General features: G+C 52.3%; 1 protein-coding gene across 2 annotated transcripts in view; it reads left to right on the top strand.

Annotated features, from left to right (window-relative positions):
- LOC105480952 (serine/threonine kinase 10) overlaps positions 1-14,059 on the top strand; it is a 148,205-nt gene that overhangs the window by 82,565 nt on the left and 51,581 nt on the right. For both annotated transcript variants that reach the window (XM_071098089.1, XM_071098090.1), the window contains 3 exons: positions 3,171-3,243; positions 4,230-4,424; positions 5,313-5,394. In XM_071098089.1, the coding sequence (XP_070954190.1) occupies positions 3,171-3,243; positions 4,230-4,424; positions 5,313-5,394 (350 nt within the window). The remainder of the gene's footprint in view (positions 1-3,170; positions 3,244-4,229; positions 4,425-5,312; positions 5,395-14,059) is intronic.

Raw genomic sequence — 14,059 nt, forward strand, 5'->3', positions numbered from 1 at the left:
GGCTGTGTCCTGTCCCCGCTGGTCCCTCCAGCCTGCTGTTTCCTGCCTCCCAGTCTGTTTGCAGTTTTCTCGGCCTGGAAATGCCTCCCCCAGATCCTGAGTTTGTGTCTGAAGTAGCTCCCCACCCCACACCCCGGCACTGTGTTCCTTCGCCCTGCCTTCTCAGCCCCGGCCCTTCTCGCTGCCTGGCATTCGGGGGGTTTGCAGGTGCCTGTCTCCACCATGGGGATAGCATGGGGCATGTCGGGCAGGACTTGGTCACTTTCATCTCTGTGCCTAGAACAGTGTCTGGCACATAATAGATGTCCAGTTAGTGCATGCTGAATAAAACTGTCCTTCCTCCCAGGCCCCCAGTCCTCCCTCCATGACTGTTCACTCGAGGTTGCACCCCATACTGCGCGCTCTCGAATCGCCCCACGCTCCTGTCTTCCCAACACTTTCCAATGTTAGGAGTAGATGTTTGTTTATTTGCTTACTCTCTGCTTCCCCAACTAAACTGTGGATTCCCCAAGGGTCCTCATTGTATTCTCTGATCCCAGCTGGTGTCTCGCTCCTGATGGAGCTTAGTGAGCACGTGAATGAATGGGTGAGTGCACAGTGAAGCAGAAGAGCGGAGGCTGGAGCCAAGTTCTCCCATATTCAGACCCAGCCTCTTGGCATTGTGCCGCCTCCTCGTTTCAAATTGCGAGTCTGAAAGGAGCTCCTGGATACAGCTCAAGACCAGGCACAGGTGCCCAGGGTGGTCAGAAGTTGTCACAGTGCTGCAGCTTCTTGGGATGAATTGTCCAGAGGCAGCCATCAGCTCGCAGGGGACACCCCTCATCAATTCCATTCCGGGAGTTTCAAATGGAGCATCCCGGGTTCTCTCCAAGTTTGTTTCATTCTGAATCTAGTTTTCAGTCAAGATGAAACTTCGCCCCAGAAGGCAGGAGCCCTGGAGAAAATCTCTCTTGGTAACCCTGAATTCTTCTCTTGCGGTGGGTGTGTGACGAAAGACTGATAGTGTTGGAGGGCATGTAAAGATGCATCTTATTGGCTGGGCCTGGTGCCTCACGCCTGTAATCCTAGCATTTTGGGAGGCCAAGGCAGGAGGATTGCTTGAACCCAGGGTTTGAGACCAGCCTGGGCAACATAGAGACTCCATCTCTACAAAAAAATACAAAAATGAGCTGGGTGTGGTGGCATGCAGCTGTAGTCCCAGCTACTTAGGATGCTGAGGTGGGAGGATTGCTTGAGCCTGGGAGGTTGAGGCTGCAGTGAGCCATGATTGCACCACTACACTCCAGCTTGGGTGACAGGGTGAGACCCTGTCATGAAAAAAAAAAAAGTATTCATTTATTTTTGCTAGTCCTGCAAATAATACACGTTTATCATAGCAAAGTTGTGGAAGTCTCACCGCCCACAGACAGCCATTTAAGTAGTGTGGTATTTCCTCCAAGTCAGTTCAGTGTGTATTTTTGCCCTTTTTGGGGTGAGAGGGGCATAATTCTGACCAGACAATATAGTCAACTGTGTATCACCCTTCTCCCCACTTAACCTTATACAGTAATATAAATAGTAATCAATAAAGTCAGGTGCAGTGGCTCACGCCTATAATCCCAGCCCTTTGGAAGGCCAAGGCGGGTGGATCTCCTGAGGTTAGGAGTTCGAGACCAGCCTGGGCAACATGGTGAAACCCCATCTCTACTAAAAATACAAAGATTTGCCAGGCATGGTGGCGCATGCCTATAATCCCAGCTACTCGGGGAGCTGAGGCATGAGAATCGCTTGAACCCGGGAGACAGAGGTTGCAGTCAGCCAAGATTGCACCATTGCACTCTAGCCTGGGTGACAGAGCAAGACTCCATCTCAAAAATAAATAAATAAATAAAAACAAATAGTAATCAATAAATACCGCCAAGGTTGGAGCACAGTGGCACAGTCCTGGCTCACTGCAGCCTCTGCCTCCTGGGTTCAAGCGATTCTCTCACCTCAGCCTCCCAAGTAATTTGGACTATAGGCACATGCCACCACACCTGGCTAATTTTTTTTTTTTTTTTTTTTTTTTGAGACAGTCTCGCTCTATTGCCTGGGCTAGAGTGCAGTGGTGCGATCGCGGCTCACTGCAGCCTCCACCTCCTAGGTACAAGTGATTCTTGTGCCTCACCCTCCCAAGTATCTGGGATTACAGGTGAACACCACCACACCTGGCTAATTTTTGTATTTTTACTAGAGACTGGGTTTTGCCATGTTGCACAGGCTGATCTCAAACTCCTGGCCTCAAGTGATCTGCCTGTTTCGGCCTCCCAAAGTGTTGGGATTACAGGTGTGAGCCACGCTGCCTGAGTGCAGCAGGACGTGGCGGGGAGCCTGGCCTCCATTTTTCTCAATCTATATAAAAAGTTTTAAAATCACTTCCTGATAACCAAGCAATTATGGTTGTTTTTAGTATGTCACTATTATAATTTTATAATGGCACTGTTATTATAATGGGATTTTGATTAACATCATTATGCATTTTTTTTTTTTAAATTTAAGACTGTTTCATTAGGGCAGAGTCTTAGATTTGGAATTATTGGATTAAAATGGTATGGATATTTTAAAGGTTCTTGCTGTTTATTGCCAAGTTGCTTTCCTGAAGGCTCTTGCCAGTGCAGGCTCTCGTTAGTAGAAAGTGTTCATCTCAGTACTTCCTCACAGCAGCAGATATTCATATAAATATATATATATGTTATTATTATTATTTTTGAGACGGAGTCTCGCTTTGTTGCCCAGGCTGGAGTTCAGTGGCTGGATCTCAGCTCACTGCAAGCTCTGCCTCCCGGGTTTACGCCATTCTCCTGCCTCAGCCTCCCGAGTAGCTGGGACTACAGGCGCCCGCCACGTCGCCCGGCTAGTTTTTTGTATTTTTTAGTAGAGACGGGGTTTCACCGTGTTAGCCAGGATGGTCTCGATCTCCTGACCTTGTGATCCGCCCGTCTCGGCCTCCCAAAGTGCTGGGATTACAGGCTTGAGCCGCCGCGCCCGGCCTATTCTCATATTTTTAATGCTCTCTAATTTGCTAGATAGAAAATGGCATCTGTTAGTCGACTTGGAATGTGTATCCCTGAGTCCACCTCCCCGGCTTTTACCCCAGGGCTGTGGGTAGAGGAATGTCCGTGTAAAACGCTATCTGAGATTTTGTCTTGCAGCTGACTTCGGTGTGTCTGCCAAGAATCTGAAGACTCTACAGAAACGAGATTCCTTCATCGGCACTCCTTACTGGTGAGTCGTGTAGCTTCTAGAAATGGAATGAACTGGACGTTAAAACTCTCCAAGGTGACCACTAGGCGCTGTAGACAGAGAGGGGCCGGGAGACAAGAGCTGCCAGGTCAGCCTGTGGGCGCACGCCCAGCCCCATGGCTTACTAGCCATGTGACCTTGGACGAGCTGCTTAGTTTTCCCGTGCCTCAGTTTCTTCATCCATAAAATTAGGGATATAATAGCCCCTACTTAATAAGGCTACTGTGAGAATGAAATGAAATGGTGCACATAGAAGGCACTCCATTGATAACTGAACTAGAATCTCTGAAACAGGATTCAGTTCGTAATTTATTCACCACGTGTGTATTGAGGGCCGGGGATGCGGGCCGTGAAGGTGAACAGTACAAGTTCGGTTCCTACCCTCATGTGAAGTCTTCCTGGACTTCTCTAGTCTGTCGTGTTTCCTTCTTTTCCAGAACTATTACTTTAAAAACAAAACACTGTCACTCAATTTCACGCCTGACTACTCTCTGTTTGCCTTGTTTTCAGTTTTTTCATGTGCATTACTTGCCATTGTGGAGTTTGGGCTCCTTTCTTGCTTGCTTGTTACTCACCCTTGCTCTCTCTCTCCCCCCTTTTATACCTGTTTCTCCTTCTCTCTGTGCTGTTGTCTTCTCGCCCACCCACCTCCACGCCCTGGTTTTTTGCTCCGCACCTTCCCTCCACTCCCACCCGACCCCTCCCCAGGACTCTGTGTTCCGGGTTGCTGCTGCCATCTCGTGGTAGGCATCGGAACTGCAGCAGGACGTGGCGGGGAGCCGCGTGGAGGCGTTTTTCTGTGGAAGAGCGTCCTAAGGAAGACAGTGGGATGCAAAGTCATGCAGATCATGATTCGGGAGTGCTGCCAACCCCCGACAGTGGCTCGTGGTGGCCCTTGACCCTGAATGTCCAAGAAGCACCTGTGGAGGCCAGATTCTTAGCCCTATGTTGTCCCTTGGTTGGTTCAGGATGGCCCCCGAGGTGGTCATGTGTGAGACCATGAAGGACACACCGTACGACTACAAAGCCGACATCTGGTCCCTGGGCATCACGCTGATTGAGATGGCCCAGATCGAGCCGCCACACCACGAGCTCAACCCCATGCGGGTCCTGCTAAAGATCGCCAAGTCGGACCCTCCCACGCTGCTCACGCCCTCTAAGTGGTGAGGAGCAGGGGCAGGGCCACCTGCCGGGGTGCCTGCGCCGGTTAGGGCTGGGATATGTGGTGGGCGGGGCTGGGGAGGTGCAGCGGTAGGGTTCTCCTGGTGCTGCTAGCCGCAAGAGGAGACTGGGGCCTGGGGGTCTTCCGGCCTTTCTGAGTCCCCCCGGGCCCTTCGTGCCTCTTTTTCCCTTTGTGTTCCTTTTTTTTTTTTTTTTTTTTTTTTGAGATAGGGCCTCACTCTTTTGCTCAGACTGGAGTACAGTGGTGCAGTCATAGCTCACTGCAACCTCGACCTCCTAGGCTCCAGAGATCCTCGCATCTCAGCCTCCCTTGTAGCTGGGACTACAGGCACCCACCACTATGCCTGGCTAATTTTCTGTAGAGACAAGGTCTCCTATGTTGCCCAGGCTGGTCTTGAATTCCTGGCCTTAAAGGGATCCATCTGCCTTGGCCTCCCAAAGTGCTGGGATTACAGGCGTGAGCTACCGAGCCCCCTCTGTGCTCTTGACATGAGATCTTCACCAGCACAAACCAAGTCACCCAAATAAGCCAGCTCCCACTGGGAGAATAGGAGCCCCAGCTGAGGCGTAGGAGCCACATGGCACAACCCTGGGCGGGACATCGGGGGCCTGGGTTCAAATCCCGGACCTGCTGAGTCTCCTCACTGCGCGGCCTGGGCAAGTCCCTGCTCCCCTCTGATTTCTGGGTCCCCATCTGGACAGGGATGTCCATGATGAAAAGGGCGTCGTGTAGGCCCTTTTGCTGTTCTAGCTTGTGAAAGTTCCCTCTGTCGTTTGAGGGGGTGATTGGGACAGTGGAGTCTGTGACGTGGGGGACTTCTCTCTGCTCTGGCCTCCTCCGTGCTTATCTCTGATGCTTGTCCTCCCAGGTCTGTAGAGTTCCGTGACTTCCTGAAGATAGCGCTGGATAAGAACCCAGAAACGCGGCCCAGCGCGGCGCAGCTGCTGGAGGTGAGTGGATGCCCCTCCCACTCCGCTCTCTGAAGGGCGGAGCCCAATGAACTCACCAGTGACCTGGATGCTGGGCGTGTTCTCACCCCGACCAGGGGACAGCATGGACAGCTGTGCGTCCCTCAGCCGGTATTCCCCAGGCACCTCCTGAATGCCAGCTCTGTGTTGGGAGTGCCTTGGGGAACGAAGCCACCCAGAACCTGTCCTCATGGAGCGTGTGCTCCAGTGGGGAGACAGGCGGCAAATAAGCAAGTATGTGCGCATGGCAGAGGGTGGTCAGTGCCACGGAAGGAGGTCCACAGTGCGGGGTGGGGCGCCTGGGAACGGCTGTTGTCTTGTAAGAGAGGATAAGGAAGGGCTCTCCGGGTGAGCAGATGCCCACAGGAAGGGAAGGAGTGAGGCCAGTGGCCCAGAGAGAGAGGAGGCAAAGGCCTGGGACTGCAGCATGTTCCGCACATGCTGGGAAGAGCCGGGGGTGGCGGGGGGAGGTGGGGGAGCAGGAGCACAGGGGCCAGGGGAGGGGAGGGGAGAGAAGGGGAGATGAGAGCGGAGAGGCCCTGGGGCGTCTGCCCCAAGGTTCAGTGGTTCCCTAGGAGAACACCTGGCCTCAGCATATTCTCTCCCTCCGGAGACTTAGGACAGCAAAAGCACAGCGAGAACTCAGCCCAAGGAGGAGGCGCGTGGGAAAAGGTCTCGGGAGCCAGGTGCAAGCTTCCAGGGCCCTCTCCCAGTACAGTCACCAGAACAGCTTAATTCTCTGTGCTGTCCACCAGGGAAGCCCCTTAGGACTTTTACTGGGTAGTGGTCACATAGGCACGCCCTGCCTGGCACAGACCAAAGTTCCAGACTCTAGAAGGAAAACAGGTATTCAACCTAAGCCATATTGTTTGCAGAACAGTTTAGGCAGAGCGGGCCACTCTTACCAGTTAATGGTGGGAGCCCTCGCCTAGTCTGCAGAGACCAGCTGAGGATTCAACCTTGTTAGCCGCCCTTTCTGAAGCTCGCGGTGCTATTTTCTACACACAGGGTCCTGCAGGGCCTTGCAAGCCAGAGCCAGGTCTTGGGCTTTATCTGTGCATTCGGGGAGACACAGTATCCGACCTCCATTTACAAGGGTCCTTCTGCCTTCTGGCTGCTGTGTGCAGGATCAGGAGACTCTGAGCATCTCATTAACTGGCAGTATTGTCTTAGAGTGGGCAGGTGGATGATGGTTCCCTGGAAGCTTTTTGAACTGTTGGAGGGAGCTGTGAGCCACCCTTTGCCTGGGCCCGTGCCTCGTGTTAGGGTGTCATGGCTGGCAGCTGGGTGAGGTCGGTGTGTTCACAGCAGTGTTCTGAAGGCTGTGCACAGCACTTGCCCAGCCGTCTGCAAATCTGCCGACCACTATCCACATGTCACTGCCACTGATGGAAGAGGGAGGAATGGGTCTGGGTGATGCAACAGGTCTGCCCTTTCACTGCTCTGTCTGCTCCGGCTCTACCCCCAGCATGACAGTCTTAGAGGTGAGGTGGCAGGAAGGGGAGGAAGGGGCCACACCAGGCACTTGAGTCTTTGTATTCACCCAGCTTTTCCCAGCTTCCTCCTGTGTGCCATGCACGGGGCCTGTGGTCGGCATTCTGAGCCACTATGTGTCCTTCTGGGGTAGCAGCTTAGTTACTATGAGTGTGAGCTGCAGCAGGAAAGTCCAGGGTTCGAATCCCAGCTCTGCCACTTACTGGCTGTGAGCCCCTGGGCGAACGGCTGAACCTCTCTGTGACTCGCTTGTCAGTCTGAAATGGGAGTGAAGGGCAGCAGTGCCCTTACTGGGTGGTTGTGAGGATTAAATGAAGAGGTGCTATGAAGCGCTTAGCCTAACTCTCAAGCACAGTGCTCAAGGAACGCTTGATGCATAGGACCGATGTATTTATTTTTTAAAAAATGAAAGGAACCAGAATGCAAAATGGGGTCTGTCTACTGCCGGGGGTGGGGGGTCACAGCTGTTCCTTTTACATTTCTATAATGTGTTTGAAAGCAAATTTCTGGAGTGCCCAAAGGCCTCATTTTCTGGGTATTGTGGGGAGTGGGCTGGGGCCCCCTGAAGTGGGTGGGGTTGAGTGGGGCTGTTGTCACTGTCCAAGCTGCTTGGGGCCAATTGTTTCCTGTAAGAGGCACCTCCTGCCCTGATGCATCCGGCTTCCAGGACATTCCACGGAGAGACCAGCTGTCCCCCATCCCCGCATGGCAGCTCCGGAGCTGCAGCCTCAGCCAGGAATTTCCGCTCCGTACTTGGAAAAATGTCCTGCCAGAGGATTCTTGCCGTCCAACAGAAAGGGTTGCGGAACAAAGGGACAATCTCTGGAGATGAATAAAGCGCGTTTCATGCCTGCTGCGCTGCTGCTGCTTCACCCACGCGCCTTTTCCTCTCCAGTGAGAGAGGGTGGGCATGGTGTTACCCCCTCAGGGGAGGGCACCAGGATCAGAGCAGGGAGGTGACCGGCCCAAGGCCGCTTGGCTTTGAGTGACAGAGGTGGGCCCGGCTCTTGGCTTCCCAGGCCCCTACTCCAGTGCTGTCAGCCTTCAGGGTGCCTGCCTGCTCCAAGAAGCGCCAGGCCCTCGCGTCTCCCTGTGTCTGCCCTGGGCGGGGTGATTCACGCCCCCACTGGTTTGTGATTCATTCATTGACTCCTGCAGACATTCTGTGGGCCCGGACCCAGTTGTGGGTAGTAACCAGGCTCTGAAATCAGACACACCACCCCCCTCCCCGCCCCAGCATCTGCATGGTTCTCACTCTGTGCCTCAGTTTCCTCATCTGTAAGATGTAGAGAGTGCTGGCTGCACAGAATTGGGTGAGTGAATGAGATTTTGTATGGAACATTGTTAACAACACAGCTGTCACATACGAGATGCTGAGTAGATACTGGCTGAATTTGCTCTTAAACCCGTCTACTCTGTCACAGCTGCTCTTGTCAAGGTCATCAGAGATTTCTGTGCCATGGGTCAGCCTCGGTGTTTGTCTCACTGGACCCATCAACGGCACCAGCCCAGTCGATCTCCTCCTCCTCCTGTCGGCACTCGACCTCCAGACCTCCACACACCCTTGGTCATCAGCCTCTCCTTCTCCGTTGCCTTTGCTCGCCCCACTTTGGCCCATCTTGTTAGCATGAGAGTGCACAGGGCCCTCCCTCCATCTCCACGTGCCCAGTGTGCAGCACTCCCAGCCTCGGCCCGCGTCCAGCTGTTTACTCCCCAGATGTCCAGCGGGCATCTCACACGAACTCTGAGCACTTGGATCTTTTTGCCGACGTGCTCCACCACTGGCTTTCCCATCTTAGCCGATGGCAGCTCCACCCTTCCAGTGGCTCAGGCCCCAAACCATGCAGGCACCCTTGCTTCTCTTTCCTCCACACTCCTAGCCCACCTATCAGGAAATCCCGTTGTCCCTGCCCTCAGCACATGTCTAGACTTCAACCATTTCCCGCCCTTCCACTGCAGCCACTACCTGGGCTGCCACCACCTCTCACTCGAGCTGCTGCCTCCACGCTGGTCCCCTGCCCTCTCCGTTGGGTCTGGGCTGAGCACAGCAGCCAGAGGGAACCTTCTCAACAGAGGCCAGCTCATGTCCGGCCCTGGCCGAAGCTCCCCAGTGGCTGCCATTTCACTCTAGGGAAAACCCAGAGTCTCAGGGCCGTTAGAGTGCTGTGTGATCCGCCCGCCCACCCTTCTGACCCCCTCGCCTCTCTCGCTCCCACACTCCAGCCTCACTCTGCTCCAGCCTGCCCAGCCCCCTTGCTGTGCTCCAAACACAGCAGGCATGTTCCTGCCTCAGGGCCTTGGCACTGGCTGTCCGTGCTGCCCGGAATGGCCTTCCTCCGGATCCCTCTGTGACTCACTCTCCTCTTCAAGTCATTGCTCTAATGTCAGCCTTGTGCTGAGGCCTCCCCCAACCACCCACATGAAATTGTGAACCCACTACACACCCCACATTCCCAGTCCTCTTTCCCTGCCCTACTTCTTCCTTCTTCCATGGCCCATGGCACTCAGGATGTTACTCGCTTATTAGGTTTGTTGTCAAACTCCTCGCTAGGCATGTCAGCGCTCCGAGGTCAGCATCTTTGTTTCGTTCACCGATAGGTCCCAGGAACAGTGCCTGGTATGTAGAGAGCCCTCAGCAAGTATTTGCTAAATAAATTGACTTTTTTTTTTTTTTTTTTTTTTGAGACGGAGTCTCACTGTGTCTCCAGGCTGAAGTTCAGTGGAGGTATCTCAGCTCACTGCAACCTCCACCCCCTGGGTTCAAGTGATTCTCCTGTCTCAGCCTCCCAAGTAGTTGGGATTGCAGGCATGCGCCACCACGCCTGGGTAATTTTTGTGTTTTTAGTAGAGATGGGGCTTCACCATGTTGGCCAGGCTGGTCTCAAACTCCTGACCTGAGGAGATCTGCCTGCCTCGGCCTCCCAAAGTGTTGGGATTACACATGTGAGCCACCACGCCTGGCCAAAATTGACTTATTTTTACCTAACAAATGGTTACATAACCCTTTCTCCAGAGATGGTGATGGTGATGGGGACGATGGTGGTGATGACAGTGATGGTGATGATGGTGGTGATGGTAGTGGTGATGGTGGTGAAGGTGATGATGGTGGTAGTACCTCCATGCCAGGTACTACTCTAAGTACTTAGCAAATGTCACCTAATTTAATCCTCATACCAACGCTCTGAAGTAGGTGCTGTTCAGTTCTCCATTGAGCCGATGGTAAAACTGAGGCACACAGCGGTGAAGTAGCCTACACAAGGTCACATAGCCTGTAAGCCACAGAGCTGGGTTCTGAACCTGGTCCTCGGGTTCAAGAGTCTGTGCTCTTGACCTCTCTGGCAAGCTGCCTCTCCGAATGAATGAAAGAGTGAGAGGGAGAGAGGGAGACCAGAAGAGAGGGAGAGAGGATTCAAAGAGATGCCAGTGCCTGGAAACTGTGAGCATTATTAGGTGTTTTTATTTTTTTAATTTTTTTTAAATGGAGTCTCTCTGTGTTGCCAGACTGGAGTGCAGTGGCCTGATGTCGGTTCACTGCAATCTCCGCCTCTTGGGTTCAAGCGATTCTCCTGCTTCAGCCTCCCGAGTAGCTGGGATTACAGGCGCCCGCCACCACGCCCGGCTAATTTTTGTATTTTTAGTAGAGATGGGGTTTCGCCATGTTGGCCAAGGTGGTCTCGAACTCCTGACCTCAAGTGATCCGCCCACCTTGGCCCCCCAAAGTGCTGGTGTGAGCCACCATGCCCGGCCTATTGAGCGTTTTTTAAAGCCCATCTTGGAGTATAGGACCCCTCTGGCTGACGGTTTCTAAGCACATAGAGGAAAAGTAGGCTCCAGTTCTTGGAAAGAATGTCTGTTTAGATGGCAGGGGAGGCCCTGGCTAGAGGGCAGGTGCTGGTTGGTGAGCTGTGTGACGCCACCTGTTTTGGCCTTTTTCAGCAAAGATGGCACTGAACAGCCAGCCAGTGCCTCTTACTGGAGGACTGGGCGGTCAAGTTCCTCTGTCATCTAGCCTTCCACTGGGGACACGTGTGCCCAGACCAGCCTACCTGGTGCAGGCTAGCATTCTCCCTTGCAGCATAGCCAGGGCGTTCTCTCTTTAATGGGCCTTTAAACACATCTCTGGAGGCGGAGCTGATGGAGTGTCGGAGGTGGTCTGTGTTTTGTGTCCCAGAGCAGTCTGTAAAACAGTGTTTGGACCTAATTAGCCACAGGACTGGTGGCCCTGTGTGCCAGCCTTGCTTGCTCTGGTGCCCGCAGAGCTGCCCTGCTCACCTGCCTATCACAGGCTTTCTTCCCCATGCCCCCCTTCCTCCTAAGGACGCTGGGGTGGTCGGGGAAGGCAGTGGAGCAGATGGTTCTGCCTCAAGAAAGCGGAGTTCCTGGCCGTGCTGAAAAGCCACTGATTTGATCAATACCTGGGGTGCCCCGATGAAAAGCTGGTGTTTCCAGAAGCCCATGAATGCATTTGTTTATTTCTGCCGCATCTGCTTCAGCCACTGCGGTGAAGTGTCCCGTGGCATTTCGCTCAAGTTCACTTGTATTAGATTGTGCAATGTGGAGCTTAGGAACCTTTGAGATCTTGGTTCTCACCTTTGGTTCCAAAGAGCTGTACTCTGGGGGCATTTGGGAGGGAATAGGAGTGACTAGGAATGCAAACCAGGCTTTTCTTTTTTTGTTGTTTTTGAGACAGTCTCCCTCTGTCACCCGGGCTGAAGTGCAGTGGCATGATCTTGGTTCATTGTAACCTCTGCCTCCTGGGTTCAAGCAATTCTTCTGCCTCAGCCTCCTAAGTAGCTGGGATTATAGGCATGTGCCGCCACGCCCGGCTAATTTTTGTTATTTTTCGTAGAGACTGGGTTTCACCATGTTGACCAGGCTGATCTTGAACTCCTGACCTCAGGTGATCCACCGCCTTGGCCTCCCGAAGTGCTGGGATTACAGGTGTGAGCCACCGCACCCAGCCATAACAGGCTTTTCTGATTGTGCTGGTGCTCCTGCTGCTGATGGGGGTGATGGTGGTGATGGTAATGGTCATGGTGATGGTGATGATAGTGGTGATGGGGGTGATGGTGATGGGGATGGGGATGATGGTGGTGATGATGGTAGTGATGGTAGTGGTGATGGTGGTGAAGGAAGATGATGGTGATGATGATGGCTGCCATATCTGAGCATTTGCCATAATGCTTATAACAGCTGCTCCTAGTATATAGTTGAGCAAACTGAGACTCAAGGTTAAGTGACTTGCCCCAGTTGGTGGAGGCTGGATTTTACCAGGTGCCTTGGTTCTAGTGTCTATAGCCAGCACTCTTAAGTTCTATGCTACTTTGCCTCCCATGATTAGTAAACCCTTAATGCCCCACTCAAGAACTCTTAAAAGTACAGAGCAGCCAGAATGACATCTTTAAAGGGTGGTAGTATCACTGCTGCACTGCAGCCTGCTGGTGGCTTGTGAGGACAGTCTCTGTGGTTCACCTGTATACACACCCCATCATTCCTCTGCGTCCTGTGTCCCACCATCCCGCCTGTCTTGTGGCTCCTGCCGCCAAGCTCAGTCCAGTCTCTGGGCCTTCTTTGTACCAGCTGCTCCCTCTGCCTGGAATTCTCTGTGCCCAGATCTTTCCCTGGGGAACCCCTTCATATCCCTTGAATTCGACTTTGAATGAGGCCCCTCTGCCTGCAGACTTTGGTCTCCACCAGCCTCAGCTATACAAGATCTGGAAGTCTCTGGTTTATCATTTGAGTCCCCGCGCCCGGCCAATTGAACTGTTTTAAATGAACAAACAGATAAGAATGATTTGTGATGAACATATCTTTCTGAATGTGCTTTCCAGGTGCTAGAAATTTGTTTTTTAGTCATTTAAATACTTCCCCAGCAATCTTGTTGACACTTCCTCCCCGGATACATTTTCTGAGAGTAAAAACAGTGAATTTCTTGAGAGCCTTCCTGTAAATTGTAAATGAGCAAATTCTAGCTTCATCATGCCCCCACCCCACCCCATCACTCCTTTCCCAGTGGCCCTGGGTGAGCATGGTGGGTTGAGGAATCCCACATCCTTGGCTACACCCGGGTGCCTTCACCCACGATACCTCACACTGACTTAATATCGCTAAGACCTTTTGCTTTGGCGTTTTGCAAGGTCCGTAAAAGAACATTCACTTTTAAAGACTCTGACATTTCTCTAAAAACCTAGAATAGAACATACACCACTCTGCCTCAAGATCTTGTATTTCCTTTCTTAAAACCAAACACATATGTCCACCCAAAGACATATACGAGAATGTCTCTAGCAGCTTTATTCATAGTTGCCAAAAATGGGAAACAGCCCAGATGTCCGGCAGCAGTAGGATGAATAAACAAACTGCCATATTCGTACAGTGAGACCCTGCACAGAAATAAAACAGGAACAGTTTACCGAAATAGATGACAATGTAGGTGAATCTCACAGTCATGACGCCGAGTAAAGGAAGCCAACGCGAAAGACTGCACACACGATGCTCTGATTCTAGGAAGCTGAGGAGCAGGCTCCCGAGGCTGGCGGCGTGGGAGTGGGGTTGCCTGCCAAGGGAGACGGGAGCCTTCCCCAGTGATGGAAATGTTCTGTATCTTGAGCTGGGTGGCAGTTACGCTGGGTGCATATATATGTAAAAAGTCATTGAGGCTGGGCATGGTGGCTCACGCCTGTAATCCCAGCACTTTGGGAGGCTGAGGTGGGTGGATCACTTAAGGTCAGGAGTTTGAGACCAGCCTGGCCAACATGGTGAAACCCCGCCTCTACTGAATATACAAAAAATTGGCCTGGCATGGTGGTGCATGCCTGTAATCCCAGCTACTTGGGAGGCTGAGGCAGGAGAATCCCTTGAACCTGGTCGATGGAGTTTGCAGTGAGCCGAGATTGCACCACTGCACTCCAGCCTGGGCAACAAGAGTGAAACTCTGTCTCAAAAAAAAAAAAAAAAAAAAAAAAAGGCATTGAGGTTTACAACCTGTGAACTTTGCTGTAGGAATGTTATTCCTCAAGAAAATGTATGTAGCATATTTTGTAAAACTATATATTAAAACCATTTAAAAAGGAAAATAGACACCCTCCCTGCAAACACGGCTTGAGCTCCTACTTTGGGCTAAGCATTTTCAAGTGCATGATCTCATTTAATC

Source organism: Macaca nemestrina, chromosome 6, assembly GCF_043159975.1.
Source record: "Macaca nemestrina isolate mMacNem1 chromosome 6, mMacNem.hap1, whole genome shotgun sequence".
Classification (NCBI taxonomy): Eukaryota; Metazoa; Chordata; class Mammalia; order Primates; family Cercopithecidae; genus Macaca; species Macaca nemestrina.